This window comes from Channa argus, chromosome 9 (assembly GCF_033026475.1).
Source record: "Channa argus isolate prfri chromosome 9, Channa argus male v1.0, whole genome shotgun sequence".
In the NCBI taxonomy this organism is placed as follows: Eukaryota; Metazoa; Chordata; class Actinopteri; order Anabantiformes; family Channidae; genus Channa; species Channa argus.
Window position 1 is genome coordinate 9,300,280 of NC_090205.1, and position 15,361 is coordinate 9,315,640.

Below are 15,361 nucleotides of genomic sequence, written 5' to 3' on the forward strand. Positions count from 1 at the left end.
ATGGAGAAACGACAATTTCAAATTCAATGAAAAGCATAATGAATTGTTCAGAATTATTCACGACACACTAAAAATTTTATTTTTTAATGTTTTGTCAGGTGAAAATGACACAATGTTGTTTACCCATTAAGGACAAAAATTTTTTCATTGACACAGAATTTTCTGCTTTCAGTGTGCATTAATTATTAGAGAAAAATGTATTACATTTCTTTTTCTTTGCATTAACTTTGCAGTTTTAATTTGATTTGTCATAATCGACATGAATGGAAGTCCAGTTTTGCTGGTTATGACTAAGTCAATGTCTTTGCAATATCTGACCTTTAGAAAGCCATTTAAGGATAAGTTCCTGGAATTGGATATGGGGACTGATGCATCAAATAAGCATCAGCTTTAGGAATGAAACCATCTCTGTCCAGGAGGCTTCATCACTTTCCATCTAACAGCAATCTCACAGTCCCCTTCCCTTGACTCATGCACTCAGGTTTCCCTCTGTCTTGTCAGTCTTTCACATTTTTTTCTTTATTTTGATCATACCATCTTCTAGTGATGACTAAATTATGATTAGATTTAAGGATGTGCAATGCTTTCATCTATCTAGTGTGTTGTTTAATACTGCTCCCCTATAACCCCTCTCGAACCACCGCCCCAAACCCCTCCACCACCAAACACACACAACACAATAGCCATCTACCCCGACTCACTCACCCACTACTGAAGAGCAGAGTGGCTGTTTGGTCCCCATGGAAACGTTGTGTGTGTATGTGTATTCAGTTAATGTTCCGGCCTCGCTGAGATTAACTTGAACAAGCAAACCCATACAAAAACACAGGTGATTTTTTTATATGCAAATACTCTGCTGTCGTTTATTGCAGCAGGCATACAGACACATTCTAAACCTTTAAATGATCTGAGAGCTTTAATAGGGGCAATTACAACACTTTGACATCTGTAAGTGGTTTACAATAAATGTATTTGTTCACGGGATAGAGAGCTGCTAAAGGAAAGCATCACTGTGAGGCTTAATGCTCAATATGCACCTGTTGGTTGGAAAAAATTGCCAACTTTTCTATTCTTGCATCCTTATAAACTCAGGTTGCCATCTAAATCAAAATCCTTTGTACAGTGATGGTATTATGGGGGTTCAGCTACTGTATGTGTTGTTGGAAAAGGAGAAAAGAGCCATCAAATCAGTAAATGTTAGTGCAGTTTAGTTTTTTGTTAAGACTTTATTTCTCATTTGCAGACTATATATCACATGGGTTTTGCCAGTTTCTCATTACTTTTCCCACAAATGGGACATTCTGAGCTGCCCTCATAACCAGAGGACCTACTGTCACAACAAAAATGTTTAATTTAGAAAAGAAAAAAACAGGAAATGTGTAAAACAAAAGCAATTTACAATTCCAAGATGTACAGAAACTCTTTAAATTAAACAGCGCACACAGGAGCATAGCTGTGTTGTAGCTGTGTAGATACTATCTGAATGATGCAGTTTTAGAATTAGCATGTTAGCATGTGAACGGATTAGATGGACCAATCACCACTGATGAACTACATAAAGCACTAATTAAAATGCCAAATAATTAATGGTCCTGATAGATTTCCAGCAGAATGCTACTAACACTTCTGGCAAATATCGTCACCACTATTTTACAGAGTAACCACGGAAATAAAATCTATGTCAACAATACCTATACATATGAATACAGCCGTCATGACCCTTCTACTAAAACCAAACAAAGACAAAACGCATCTTTCCAGTTACCAGCCTCTCTCACTCATCAACACAGATCTAAAGATCCTTACCAAAGCACTAGCTACTAGAATACAGACAGTCACACCTATGATAGTCAACCCATCAGACAATGTCCGGAGACTATCCAACTTAATAACCCTGTCACAACAAGAACAAACTAAAACCATAATTGTATCATTTAATTCAGAAAAAACATTAACTGGACACTTCTTTTCAGTATCCTTCACAAATTTGGTTTCAGAGAGTCTTTTATCCACTGGGTAAAAACACTATACACTGCACCTAGGGCCACTGTAATCACAAATGGGGTCCCCTCAGAGAGATTTACACTTTACCAGGGAACCAGACAGGGATGCCCACTCTCTCTGTCTCTATTTGCCATCTTTATAGAACCCCTCACAGCCGCAGCCATACGACAAAGTGTCAGAATTAAAGGAATCCAGGACACAAATACACATCACAAAATAAATCTTTATGCCGATGACATATTAATACACTTATAGGACCAGCTCACTAAAGAAAACATTTAATATTATTAATGAATTTTCCTAATCTCAAATTATACAATAAATGGGAACAAATCAACAATACTTCTCTCTGAAGATGCCTGGGATTCTGCACAGTATTCTATTTCATATTGGCCAACATTAAATATTTAGGCATTGACATATCCCCCAGGTTCTCAGAGCTTTTAAATCTCAACTATACATCTTAATTTAAAAAAATAGATGACGATCTCAGACGCTGGACAAACCTTCCACCTTCACTCATTGGATGAATCGCTACAGTAAAAATGAAAATCGTACCACAAATCAACTATTTGTTCTCAATGCTCGCCACTGTTCCAACAGACAATTGGTTCAAATCACTTAACTCACTAACATCTCACTTTGACTGAAAAATCAAGAAACCTATAATCTCACTGCTGTTGTGTTTTGTATTTTGTGATGTGTACTGTTTTTTGTTTTGTTAGTTTTTTTGTAGTGAGTAAAAAAATGAAATAACCATAACCAGAGAACCTACTGTCACAACAAAAATGTCAAATTTAGAACAGAAAAAAACAGAAAATGTGTAAAACACAAGCAATTTAAAATTCCAAGATGTACAGAAACTCTTTAAATTAAACAGGGCACACAGGAGCATAGCTGCGTTGTAGCTGTGTAGATACTATCTGAATGATGCAGTTTTAGAATTAACATGTTTTTCTGATTGCTTGTATTTTGAAAGAAACACTTTCTGTGGGATAGTTACACATTTACAGAATGAAAAAACTAGAAACACTCACTAATGGCCATTTCCAAATCGACTTACAAAAACTGTGCTCTTTGTTTCCCTTAGGACTGTTAATGTTCAACTCTACTTACTGTAGAGTCATGTCATCACAGTTATGGAGATGCCGGAGGATTTGGCTGGACTAAAATTCTTAATCCTGTGTGACAGGATGTCATTACATATACTGTGCAAAAAGTAATATTTTAGGTTCAATGTCCCATTAAAGTAACTGCATTATAAACAATATGTGGATGGACAATACGTGGCTGCCATCAAATTCAAAATGATTTAATATTTTCCATAAAATGATAAAATGTTTATGTTTCAACATCTGATATGTTGTTTATGTTCTACTGTGAATAAAATATGGGTTGATGAGATTTTCAAATCATTCCTTTCTGTTTTTATGTAGTTTTACACATCCTCCCAACTTTTCTGAAATTTGGGACAGATTATCAAAAATGGGGCCCTGGGCACAGTCCGGGAAAAGGGCCCCCACTCTATATTTTTGGTTGTATTGAGTTTTTGGATATTTTCTGTCTTTTTTGTCATTTAGTTTTTCCTCGTCCGCCATCTCTTCTGGAAAGTTACAGGCTGATTTTCATATTTTTTATGTTTTTGTGTTTTAGAGGGGTTGTAATGAGTCAGTCTGTCATTTTCTGACATTTATTTTCTCATGTTTTTTAAAAACAAAAACTATCATCAGCAACCTTAGAGGATCTTGTCAACGGGAAATGAATTGCAGCGCATTGAAACACAGAACAATGAAAACAATGAGCTACCTGAAATTTCACACAGGTGTATGACAAACTCATCAAGAGTTGTAAAGAGTTCTGCTCTTGCTGCAGTCTGACAAAAGACACAGTATTGTATAAAACAAAGGCAACTTTTAGACTGATACATTTTTAAACTAAGTGTAAGGTTGAGTCCTGACAACTAACTGTACCATGGCTATTTAGCTCAGACTAAACCAGCTTCAGGTAAAAAGTACAGAAAGCTTGATATTTAGCTGTTTCTGGTTTGATTTAATAATAGTGAGGAGGACAGTTTTCACATGTATGTAAAATACAATTTGACACAAAAACAGCCATTTCAGATGGATCTGGATAGACGTGGACACGTGTGTGTGCGTGTGTTTGTGTGTGTGGGGGTAGATCTCCTGCCCATTGAACAGCACAATACCAATCTCTGTGTGTTCACCCCTGGCACCACACATCTCATTCACACCTAATGATCGCAGCCTCTCACTGGCAGCGATCTCTCCTCCCAGACCAAATCCAATTACTGGGGACAATAGAAACCAGCTCCAGGCTCAGGACTCCATCAGCTCCACTGTGCTGCTGCTCCCTGCTCCGAGACTCCTGGTGGAACCTTAATGATATGAAGGGTCCACAAGAGCCACAAAGTACACCTGTACACATACACGAATCCAAAGGGAAGCAGCGACAAACACATATCAATCACAAATAAATAAAACACACAAACAGTTACAATAGTAAACAAAAAGAGTCACACAATTATAAATGGACATTTAGAACCACGCACAGGTACAATGAACGAGAAATAAAACACAATAAAATAAGTAACACAAATATAGAAAAGTAAAGGACCCCTTTGCTTTTTAGAAAATACAAATACAAAAAAATAAGACAACACAAGCACAAATGTGAATATAGAACACATTAAATTCAATACTTATCTTTCCCACAACGTGCAGAACATATTTCACTCTCTCTTTTCAATAGCTCCATCTACTGGCTTCAATATGAAACAGCAACAATTTATTGTGGACGGACAAGAAGACATCGAGGAGACAGACTGTATATCATATCATATCATATAACAAAAGTCATACAGGTGAATGTCAGACAACAAAACAACTCTGTTGCTCCTCCTGGGGTTTTTGGGGGAGTTTTTTTTCTTATATGATTTAAAGTCATTCATTATTGTGCAGATTGCACAGCCCCATGAAACAAATTCGGGATTTATGAAACTGGGCTATAGAAATAAAACTTGATGAGGAGGAGGAGACACTGAGTTGTTTCAGTCTTGTTTCAATAAAGGCCACATACTTCTTTCAAATGAAAATGTTTCTGTGAAAAGACTGCGGCAGTCTACAATACACGTTATTATGCAGATAATTAATGCTGTTATGCAAGTGCCTGGCAAAAAATAAATAAAAGTTGCTTAGTCTTTAGCTTTGATTACCGGACACTTTTGCCTGGCATTGCTTCGATGAGCTTATACAGTGTCACAACATTATTTTCTGGACTCTGTGGTAGTTGATGAGTAAATAGATGTCTCATGCCCCAGTTTGAGCTGATGAATCCTGGCATTGTCATATTGAAATATTCCTGTGCCATCAGAGAAGAAACAATCAATTGATGGAAAAACCTGGTCATTAAGTATATTCAGGTAGTGAGCCAACCGCATTTGCTGAAACAGAGATCGATGTTTTATACAGCATTATTACTGTCAACTGAACAAGCGCTTACTTATCTGCAATGCATCATGGTCAGAATGTGTTGGCCAGTGAATTATACAGTAAATATAATTTTACTGTGAATGACAATGAAGAAATTGTGAGCGGGATTTTTATTTCAGCAGTAGGAACAATCTGTCCACCACACAAAGATTCTACGCTTTCGTCAGCCTTCTTCTTCAGAAAGGTAACGTAACCTAAAATCTTGCAGCTGTGATTCTAATTTGCACTGTTTTCTCTTTTCCTGTGTGTAATTCCGAGACGACGCGGGGAGAAACAAGTGGAAAGACTAGTGCTCAGGAAATGAGGAAAATATTGCTATATGGCGCCATTTTATTTAGTGAAAACCACAGTTTGGTGCAAGAGTAAGATAATTAGAGAAACGCTTATAGCCGCTGGTGACATTATTTTTGTGTACTGCTGCACAATTTGTTTCTCTTGTTTAATGATCGTCATCCAGGAGCAGACTGCAGCAAAGTTGGGTAAGTTTGCCAAACATTAGCCTTTAGCATACAGGTACCGAAGCCCGGTGCAGACACGACACCGGCGCCAACACGGGCGGCAGCTACAGAACCGGTTTGAGATCGCAGATCGTTGCTCATTAAAACCGACGCTATCGTTACAGGAAACAGAACCATCGCTGCACGTGATTAGCACGTAGCCCTACGATTAAGCTCACGTGTGTGTGACGACATCAACTGCTACCTCCAAACTTTCAGCCTGCTTATCTGTGACACAAATTATAGACAGAATTTATTATGGGAGCTATACTTTAAACCTATGGGGTTTAAATTGAGGCATAAAAGTACAAATCTAGTCCAGAAACTTTCAATGGTGAATATTATGACAAAGAAACTCTTTAGTAATTCATAAAAAAATAATAATGCCAAAGATCTGTTTTAACTAGAAATTTAATGTCAGGCAGTTAAAACACAATAATACACAATCATTTATTAGATATGATTAGATATTATATTTATGTTGTATATAAACTTCATGGCAGGTGCTGAAGCCCAGATCCTGCCTAGAGCTTCTAGGCTCTTCATTCTAGGTTAAATCCCAACTAACTCATTGATCATTGGTGGCTAATTGATCATCTGGACCTTTTAATAAATATCACACACTTTGGCCAATTTCATGCTTTAAACTGGATTCATAGATCAAACTTATCGCTATACCCTAGTGTTGCTACGGTACCAGTAATATGAAAGGTTCTGTTCCATAGAACCACAGAATCACAGGTCCCCTTGACAACCACTGCCATGTCATTACTGATCCTCGTCAAGCAGGACTTTAGTTAGCAACACACACATTACAGACAGACGTCAACTGAACTTCACTTTCTCAAGTCGTGGATGAAAAACAACCTGCAGCCATGTTGAAACTGCTGTGTTGTGGACAAAAGGAAATGAAACCAGGCTCCATCTCTAGCATGAGGTAAAGAAAGTTTTCTCACAACAGTAAACTGAAAAAAAAAACAAAAACAAAACTATTGTACAATATGAAGCAGTTTTTATTCTGTTATAGTAGAATAGTACATAATAAAAGTTTATATTTAGATATTTTGTTAGAACAAAAACCTTAGAAACACCTTACAATGTGACATAAGTCAGTACAGCAACACTACGAGATCAGGTTTAGCTCAACTTTCGCACACAACAGACTTACTGCACAACTATTAGGTTAGATTCCATTTTACAGGGATTTGTGTTGTGTTTTGTTGAGTCTGTTTTGATGTGACGTTGTTAAGACCTGGAAATCATGAGTTCTTACTTCATAAATGATCAAAATCCTTTTTGAAATTTTTAATTGTTTGATGCTTGCCTTGACTTTAATTCACTTCACTTCAGTGCTGTCTAACATGCAGTATTTACTAAGCAGAGAGGGGTCAATCATTTCAAACCCTCCTTTTGAACCATTTTTTCTTGTTATAAAAAAAAAATATTAAACTCTTTCCTAAACTGCTAACCAGAGAGAGAATCATTTAAAAAAAAAAATAATTTTAGGAGCTTTATCGGGAGTTTAAACTAAGTGAACAGTAGAGTAACCAGTTGTGTTTGTGTCTGTCAGCAGCGTCGGCCCCTCAGAGACTCCAGCTGCCACAACATCAGCTGAAAATTCAAAAGCTAAGAAGAGTCACTGGAGGTGCAAACTGTTTGACCTCTGCAGAGTAAGTTTCACTGCTGCAAGTTTACTTGATTATTTTCTGTAGATGTAATACTGAACCGTTTCTGTTTCCTTCAGCAGAGGAAAAATAAAGTTGCTCCGTCCCAAAAAGACGAAAGAGACGAGAGGACACAACTGAAAACAGAAAAAGAGGGGTGACAGGACTTTTTTGACGTTACTGTGTGCTTGTCAGGAAGACAACTTTGTGTTTAAAACCTCAAAAAACTACAGTACTGTTACTATTGTCAGTATTATTCTATATTTAAGTTGAAGCACATGATCTAAAATGTAGGCTACTCAAGGTACAAGTACCTTATTAGTTTTTTATACTTTGTGCATGTCACTACAGCAGTAATCAAGTGACTCAGCACCTCTGACCACAAAAAAATAACAAGAGTAACAGTTTGCACTCAACCTCATTACTCTTGGTACAGAGTGACGTGTGGCCACTGCAGTATGACCGGCTGGCAATATATTATACCTTCACACGTGTACAGGCAAACATTTATGAGTTTTTAAAAAGTGGTAAAAAACAAACGCATATTCCTATGTTTGCTCACCGTGTCTCTCTCTTACTGTAGCAATGAGATGCAAGTTGACGACTCTCAGGAGCCTGGACATCGGGAGATGTGGCTTGGGTAATTAAATCTGCATTAAAATCAACCAAAGACAAGAAACCAACATGATGATTTGTTTGTACACGTTTGGGGAAAAAAGGTATCCACTGATTCAAACATAATATAACTGGTTGTGAATGATATCTTTGTGTATTTGTGCATCAGGTTTCCAAATCTGGCGCAGTTCTGTTATATGAACTCCAGCCTCCAGAGCCTGCTCACACTGAGAGACTTCGTCACAGATGTCAGCCGTCAAGAGACGGTATGGAGCTCAGTACCTGAGGCTGAACTGATCAGGTACAGCAGCTAAAAGTACACACACACACACACACAGAGAGAGAGAGAAACTGTCAAGATCAAACAAATGTCAGATTTAACAGAAATTGTTCTCTTCACTGATTTTCTTTCTTTGTCTTCTGCAGGAGTTTCATGGACATTGTGAGGTGTCACTACTCTAATGACTTCTTCCACAAACTCTATGTCCTTCTATTGTTTAAGATTCTGATATCTGTGCAGACTCATGAGTTCCAGGACTTCAGCCAGAAAGTATGTCAGCTAATTTAATGGGTTTTTTGTTTTTTTGTTTTTACTGCTGCTTGTAGTTTTTCCTCTTTGCCTCAAATCCTCTGTGTTTCTGTGTGTTTTCAGGACGCTCATGAGTTCTTGACGTCTGTCCTGAATCAGATGGGGAATTTGGCCCCGCTACTGTCAGAAACTGCTGCCATCCTGGGAACAACTTATATCTGTCCCGTTAGGGAGCATCTGGTTTTTAAGATGCAGAACACCAGGACCTGCAAAAGGTGAAGCCACAGAGAAAAGACACATCACACACAGTGGGACATGATTGGAGGAAAGTGACATACCTGCAACAGTAGATGTGTGTCACAAACATGGATGGATTACCAAGGGGCCCTGTATGAAGTGATATTTCTTCTTTAGACAAAAACAAACATCCTTAGAAACAGACAGGAAGTGATCCCAAATAAAGCGTAATTATGAAAAAACAGAAGCATTTAAAAAAAAAAAAGAAAAGCCAAAAAAATTGAGAAAAAACAAACAAAATGACTACAAACTTTGCGGTGACCATTTTCTCAGTATCCATCCATAGTCACAAGACATGAAATTCATCTAATTCACTTGTCATGACTGCGTGGCTGCAATTTTATGTTCACTGTGTCGTTACTGTAATTTGCAGCTGTGGATTCTCTTCAGTAATATTTGAGGAATTCAGCAACCTCTCTCTGAACCTGCTGCCTGGAGCATCAGTCCAAGAGATGCTCCAGGACATCCTGACAGTAAGACACACCTGTCCCTACCTCCAGTGACACACACAGTCTGACTTCACACTATATATTGTTGTAATTTACTGATATCATGTTGTCTGTTGTTCAGGAGACAGAGTTGGAGTACAGATGTGACTGTGGGGCCAACACATCGAGGCAGCAACACAATTTTGTGACCCTCCCCAGGTGAGTGACATGACATCCATCCGTAGTCACAGCCATCCACTGACCTTAAAGGACTAAACACGAAAATATTAATTCTTCAACCGCAAATGATTAATGTAAAAAATATCTTCTCTCTAAAGAAACATTTTTTTGTGTGTCCATCTCAGTAAAAACTGTTTTCTTGTCCACTACAGAGTACTGATACTGCATGTAAAGCGTTTTTGCTTCACTCAGTTCTTTAAACTGAAGAAACTCAGCCACCCAATCAACTTGCACGGAGAGCTGATGGTGTCTTCCAGCCAGGTAAGTACCAACTCACCTGAACCCAACATACACATTTGGTCTGTGGGTGTTTTTAATACTTGAGAGTCTAGTTCACCTTTGTTACCTGTGTTCCTTTAAAGGCTAATGGTTGGTACACTCTGGTTAGTGTCATCAGTCATCTGGGCCACGGGGGGAACGCAGGTAAGAAAACCACACACTGAATATCAGACTGTCGGCTGGTCCTCTGCCAGGTTCTCCAGTAGTTTAGAGATGCCTGAAATATCTTACATTTATTGGCTTAGTTGTAACTGGAATTGATTGGCACTGTATTACGTTTTCCCTCCTGTTAGGACACTACATTAGTGACGGGTTACATCCAAAAGCAGACGTGTATGATTCCGCTGACCGGTGGCTCAGATATGATGATTTAGAAGTGACAGAGACGACCAGGGCCGCTGTGTGTGATCAGTGCAAGAAAACTGCCTACATCCTGTTCTATCAAAAACGAGTAAGAGAACAGTGCAGTCAAACTGTCTGATGTTTCATATTTTATATTACTGGTTTCACTCAGTCCACAGACATTTCGTCTGTACAGAGGAAATACTGACTTGTGCTGCTTTGTTTCAGGAGTAGAACAATCTAAAGAAGGGGGACTTCAGGCTTAATGATGTCGTCCAGTGGTGTCAGATAACATGCCACAGGACTTTCATAGGTGAGTCTGTTCGTTCCCTTCTCTATTGTCTTGTTACAGGTGCTGGAGGCAGAGAATCTAGCTCATCTTATCACCTGAAGCAGCAGGAAGCCCCCCAGATCAAAGGCTTTCGGCTTCTCCCTTCAGGGGTCACCACAGCAGAACGTGATCTGCACGTTGATTTTGCATGGGGTTTTTTTTACACTGGATGCGCTTCCTGCCACAACCCTCCCTTTTTTTCCGGGCTTGTAACTGGCACCAAAGTGGCCCTTGGAGGTTGGGTGGGGTCACACCTGGTGGCGAGGGATTCAGTCTTCCTGCCTTCTACATTGCAACGTGATGCTCTACCTATTTAACCAACAGAAGAAGAACCAAGAAGCATTTTTATTTATACTGTGATTTCATTCATCCAATTATTCATTATCTTCTGCTTATCCTGAGTCGGGTCGCAGTGGCAGCAGGTTTAGCATGGCTTTCCAGACATCCTTCTGCACAGCAACGTTTTCCAGCTCCTCTGGTGGGATTATGAGTCGTTCCCAGGGGCCAGATGGGATATATAATCCCTCCAACGTGTTCTGGGTCTACCACAGGGTCTCGTACGAGTTGGGCACGCCTGGAAGACCTCCAGCGGGAGGCGCCCAGGAGGCATTCTTATTAAATGACTGAACCACCTCCACTGACTCCTTTTAACGCGAAGGAGCAGCAACTCTACTTCAAGCTACCTTGTGATACTGGGATTTTTGTTTTATTTTTTTATATGTGAATAAATATATTTTAATGTATACATGACATTTTCTAAGAGTTATGTTAATTTATCTTACGATGAATCAATAAAAAACTAAAACCAAAAGAGGGAAAATATGTTTGATGTGGCCCCACACAAATTATTTCATCAAACTGTTTGTTTATCAGCCGACGGGGTTAATGGTGGAAATAAAAGTTTGGCCTGTCTACTGAGATTCACTGCGAGCGCATACAGCTACGGCAAAAAAAAAAAAAAGAAACTTGACTAATGATCTATTTTCTGGAATAGAGCAACTGAATTCATTACAGTTTTTGAGTACTTCATCCACCACTATGCATGATAAAAGAGTTTACACGAAAAATACGAACCTAGCTCTTTCCTAACCTGTGGAGGGCAGTGATGCGGCTGGAAGTGTCTACGCTGCCAAAATAGCTGAAGAAGACGACGAAGAAGAGTTTAGGTAACATGGCGAATAGCAGAGTTACCGTGGATGGAGGAGATGTGATGCGATATGCTGAATATTCTCCAAAAACAAATGTCAGAAGCGATGCAGAGATAGACAGACGGCTGGTGAGTATCACTTTCCAGAACTAAGATTTTTGTAGATTCTGTAAAACGAATCTAAATGGTTCTTACCTGCTTAGAATAGTGTTCGGTAACCTCGATGACCGCTGCCTTGAACGCACGGTGTCAGTGCCGTTGCATCAGGGACATTAGGTAGATACTCAGGTTAAGGTTAAAGCTAAAGTAAATAATGAATAGTGTTTTTAACCATGTTAGCATTTGTAATCAAATCGGGTTCTAAACGTGTTTATTCTGCGTTGAAATCAATCGGGTGTCCGTAAGCTAAGCAGAGATGTCAAGTAGCTAACGTAAAGTAAATGTGTTCAGTAACGTTACTGCCCTTTAGAGAATTTTTGAGGTACTTGTACCTCCCTCACTTCCCAGCAATTATTGTCACTGCACTATAATTCAGAAGGAAATATTTTAACGTTAACGTTGTATTTATGTGGAAGTTTGTTGTATCCGCTGCTGTTGTTGCTTTGTGCAGATTTGTAATACAAAATATATTTGTATATTTTTACTGATTTAACCCCCTAAGAGAAGATGGTGTTTTAAGTTTAAGCTACAGCTTCAGTACCAGCAACAATGTATAACGTGAAATGTTTCAATATTTATCATCCATAATCCTATATGAAACGGGGCGTTTTCAGTAGTGAGAACCTTTTAAATTTGCTCTTCAAATGTACACGAAAGTGATGTTTGACAGCCAGGCCTTGCAGATGTAACAGTGCCGACCTTATAATTTTTTATTTCAACAGAAACATGATTTATGAAGCACATTTCAAACAAATCTGTACTATACTTTTATGCATTTTATACATTATCATTATCAGCATCATTAGTTAACATTTGTAATTGAAGTTAATTGCAAAAAATGTACCTAATACCTAAACTTGAATAAAGAAACTAAAGTGGATTACTTGAAAGTCTACTTGCAATTGAGTAATTTCATAGGCAAGTACTCACCATTTTAGTTCTTTTCAGTTTCGATGCTCAATCTGAAGTAAATAAATAAAGTGCTTAAGACATTAACCTGTAGAAATTTAGACTCAATGAAAGTATATGTCAAACATTCAGGTGTGTTATGTAACCTATGTATAACCTAATCTAATCCAGTGCAGTAACTGCTGGTTTTTTGTTTTGGTGACAGGGTGGGACTCTGATTGCAGTCGGTCTGGGTGTGGCTGCTGCAGCTTTTGCAGGTGAAAATAGCCTAATTTAAGATGCTATTATCTGGATGGCCGTGTGCGAAAATTGTTAAAAAAATGTTTTTACTTTACTCACCTTCTGAATGTTGTATTGACCTATAGGTCGCTATGCATTCCAGTTGTGGAAGCCTCTTGGAGAAGCTTTCTCTGAAACCGTTAGGAAGATGCCCTCATCTGTAAGCAATTAATTAACCTCCATATCTTTGTGTCTGCCATTATGTTCCCATTCACTGCTGGTCTGCTAAATGTTATACTTCACTTTCCAGTATTTTCATATGTTGATCATTTGGAGATTTGGCTGCACAAATTTATTACTAATCCTTACAGTGAATCCAGATAAGCTTTTTAAACTTTGTATATCACTTCAGAGCATTGAATATGTAAAGGTTAACTGGGATGAACTTAACTCTATTGGTAAAGGTTCTCAGTCACCCAGGTGTAGTTATCTGGAAGCTTACTCATGTCAAGTATGTCCTTTTAGTTGGAATCGTTTCACTACTCATCCAACTAGCTTCTTTACTATTAGGAAAGGCTACAGAACCTTATATTACCCTGGACGCTGTAACTGAGTGATGTGAGTCTGAACCACTATAGCAGAGCTAAACCCATCTTCTATAGCCACATGCAATTATTGTGTATTTGTTATGCAAAGGATTTCATGCTTTAACATTTTTGTGTTGTGTGATTGTCTTCAGGTTCAGAACTAAAAGTCTGTCTAAACTTGTTTCTGTGGTTACTATCAGTACATTACCCTGTTTGTAAACTTTTGTAAGTAAATATTGTAGGACAATTGGAGATACCTCAGATTTGATTATATTTAAAAAAAAAAACTGCCATTGTTTTACATTTTATGATTTCTACAGGGAAAAATGACAAATTTACAAAAGCTAGCCTATGGGCAGCCATGGCTCCTACGCTGCTGCCCTACTTGTTTTCCACACCCGATCCTGGTAAAAAGCAGTAGGTTATGCAGGGATAGTAGCTCTCACAGACCAGGGTTGGCTACCCTTGGTCTAGTCTGTCTCAAAGTTTTTGAGATTGTTCCAAATATTGATAATTGAAGCTGTAATACTCTTCTGTCCATCAGGCTTTCTCCTCATATTACAAAGGAGGTTTTGAGCAGAAGATGTCCAAACGAGAGGCCAGCCTAATCCTTGGCATCAGGTAACTGAATCTATTGGAGTAAATATTTCTTGACATTAACTTATAACATAAGTCCCATTATTCTGTTGTTTTATACCCAGCCCAGGCAACACTAAGGCCAAGGTTCGTGATGCTCATCGGAGAATCATGGTCCTGAACCATCCAGATAAAGGTGAGCTTCAGTCCTATGTTGGATTTATCCACTGTGCGGCTGATTCTGCTTAAGAGCTAAAGGTGTCTTTAACCAGGAGCAGATTTTCTTTTACATCTGTTTACTCTTTCTGTTGAACTCTCAGAATTACAAAGTCGGATGTCTAAAACCCTGCAGTTAGACTCATGTCTGTGTGTGTACAGGTGGGTCCCCATACCTGGCTGCAAAGATCAACGAGGCCAAAGACCTTTTGGAGAAGGAGATGCGGCGATGACCTGCATTTGTTAATGAACAGTTTAAAAACCTTCATCCTTCCTATTAATTAGCTTAGCATTGTGGTATAGCTCCTGACATCAGTGCCACACCGGGACCTCTGCTCTGGCTCCTGAAAGAAAATATACTGTCATCGGTGTCCTTGTTAAGTTGGTTGCATAACTTATTTTCAGCTGTGCGTGTGTCATGGTAGAGTTAAGGGCACAACCTAAAAAAATTACTCCCAATAATTTAAAATACTAGTTTTGTGGGTAATGTACAGTTGCTCTCTAGTGGCATCACAGCACTCCTACTGGGTTCATGATGTGCTGTTATTTTGGTATGACTACATTTGTCAGCATGTGAGATATTATGTAATGCAATCTATATAAGTAGAATAATAAATTCTTAATAGTTTTGATAACGGCTGTGGTCACACCAAATCAGTTCTCTTCATTTACATCGTTTGTTTTTTTTGTTGTTGTTGTTGTTTGTTTTTAGTTTTTACTTTTAAGCACTCAATTCTGTAGGGTGCATTACCCTGCAGCATGTCTTGCTGATTAGAGTCCTATAGACTGAATCAAACTTCAGTCAGACTGAGG

General features: G+C 38.5%; 2 protein-coding genes across 3 annotated transcripts; both read left to right on the forward strand.

Moving 5' to 3' along the window:
- The first annotated feature begins 5,469 nt into the window (after positions 1-5,469).
- On the forward strand, positions 5,470-11,663 carry LOC137133616 (ubiquitin carboxyl-terminal hydrolase 37-like). Of its 2 annotated transcripts, none has more exons than XM_067517410.1 (13): positions 5,470-5,697; positions 7,584-7,680; positions 7,755-7,831; positions 8,258-8,314; positions 8,459-8,590; positions 8,716-8,839; positions 8,942-9,093; positions 9,489-9,588; positions 9,686-9,762; positions 9,936-10,044; positions 10,146-10,206; positions 10,356-10,513; positions 10,633-11,663. In XM_067517410.1, the coding sequence occupies exons 4-13, from the start codon at positions 8,265-8,267 to the stop codon at positions 10,636-10,638; spliced, it is 969 nt and encodes a 322-aa protein (XP_067373511.1). In that variant the 5' UTR covers positions 5,470-5,697; positions 7,584-7,680; positions 7,755-7,831; positions 8,258-8,264; the 3' UTR covers positions 10,639-11,663. The 2 variants fall into 2 exon arrangements, with proteins under 2 accessions (XP_067373511.1, XP_067373512.1); XM_067517411.1 differs by having other exon boundaries at positions 7,758-7,831.
- A 191-nt stretch (positions 11,664-11,854) lies between these two features.
- On the forward strand, positions 11,855-15,187 carry dnajc15 (DnaJ (Hsp40) homolog, subfamily C, member 15). Its single transcript, XM_067516103.1, has 6 exons — positions 11,855-12,011; positions 13,156-13,207; positions 13,316-13,389; positions 14,301-14,377; positions 14,458-14,528; positions 14,711-15,187. The coding sequence occupies exons 1-6, from the start codon at positions 11,907-11,909 to the stop codon at positions 14,779-14,781; spliced, it is 450 nt and encodes a 149-aa protein (XP_067372204.1). The 5' UTR covers positions 11,855-11,906; the 3' UTR covers positions 14,782-15,187.
- The last annotated feature ends 174 nt before the right edge of the window (positions 15,188-15,361 follow it).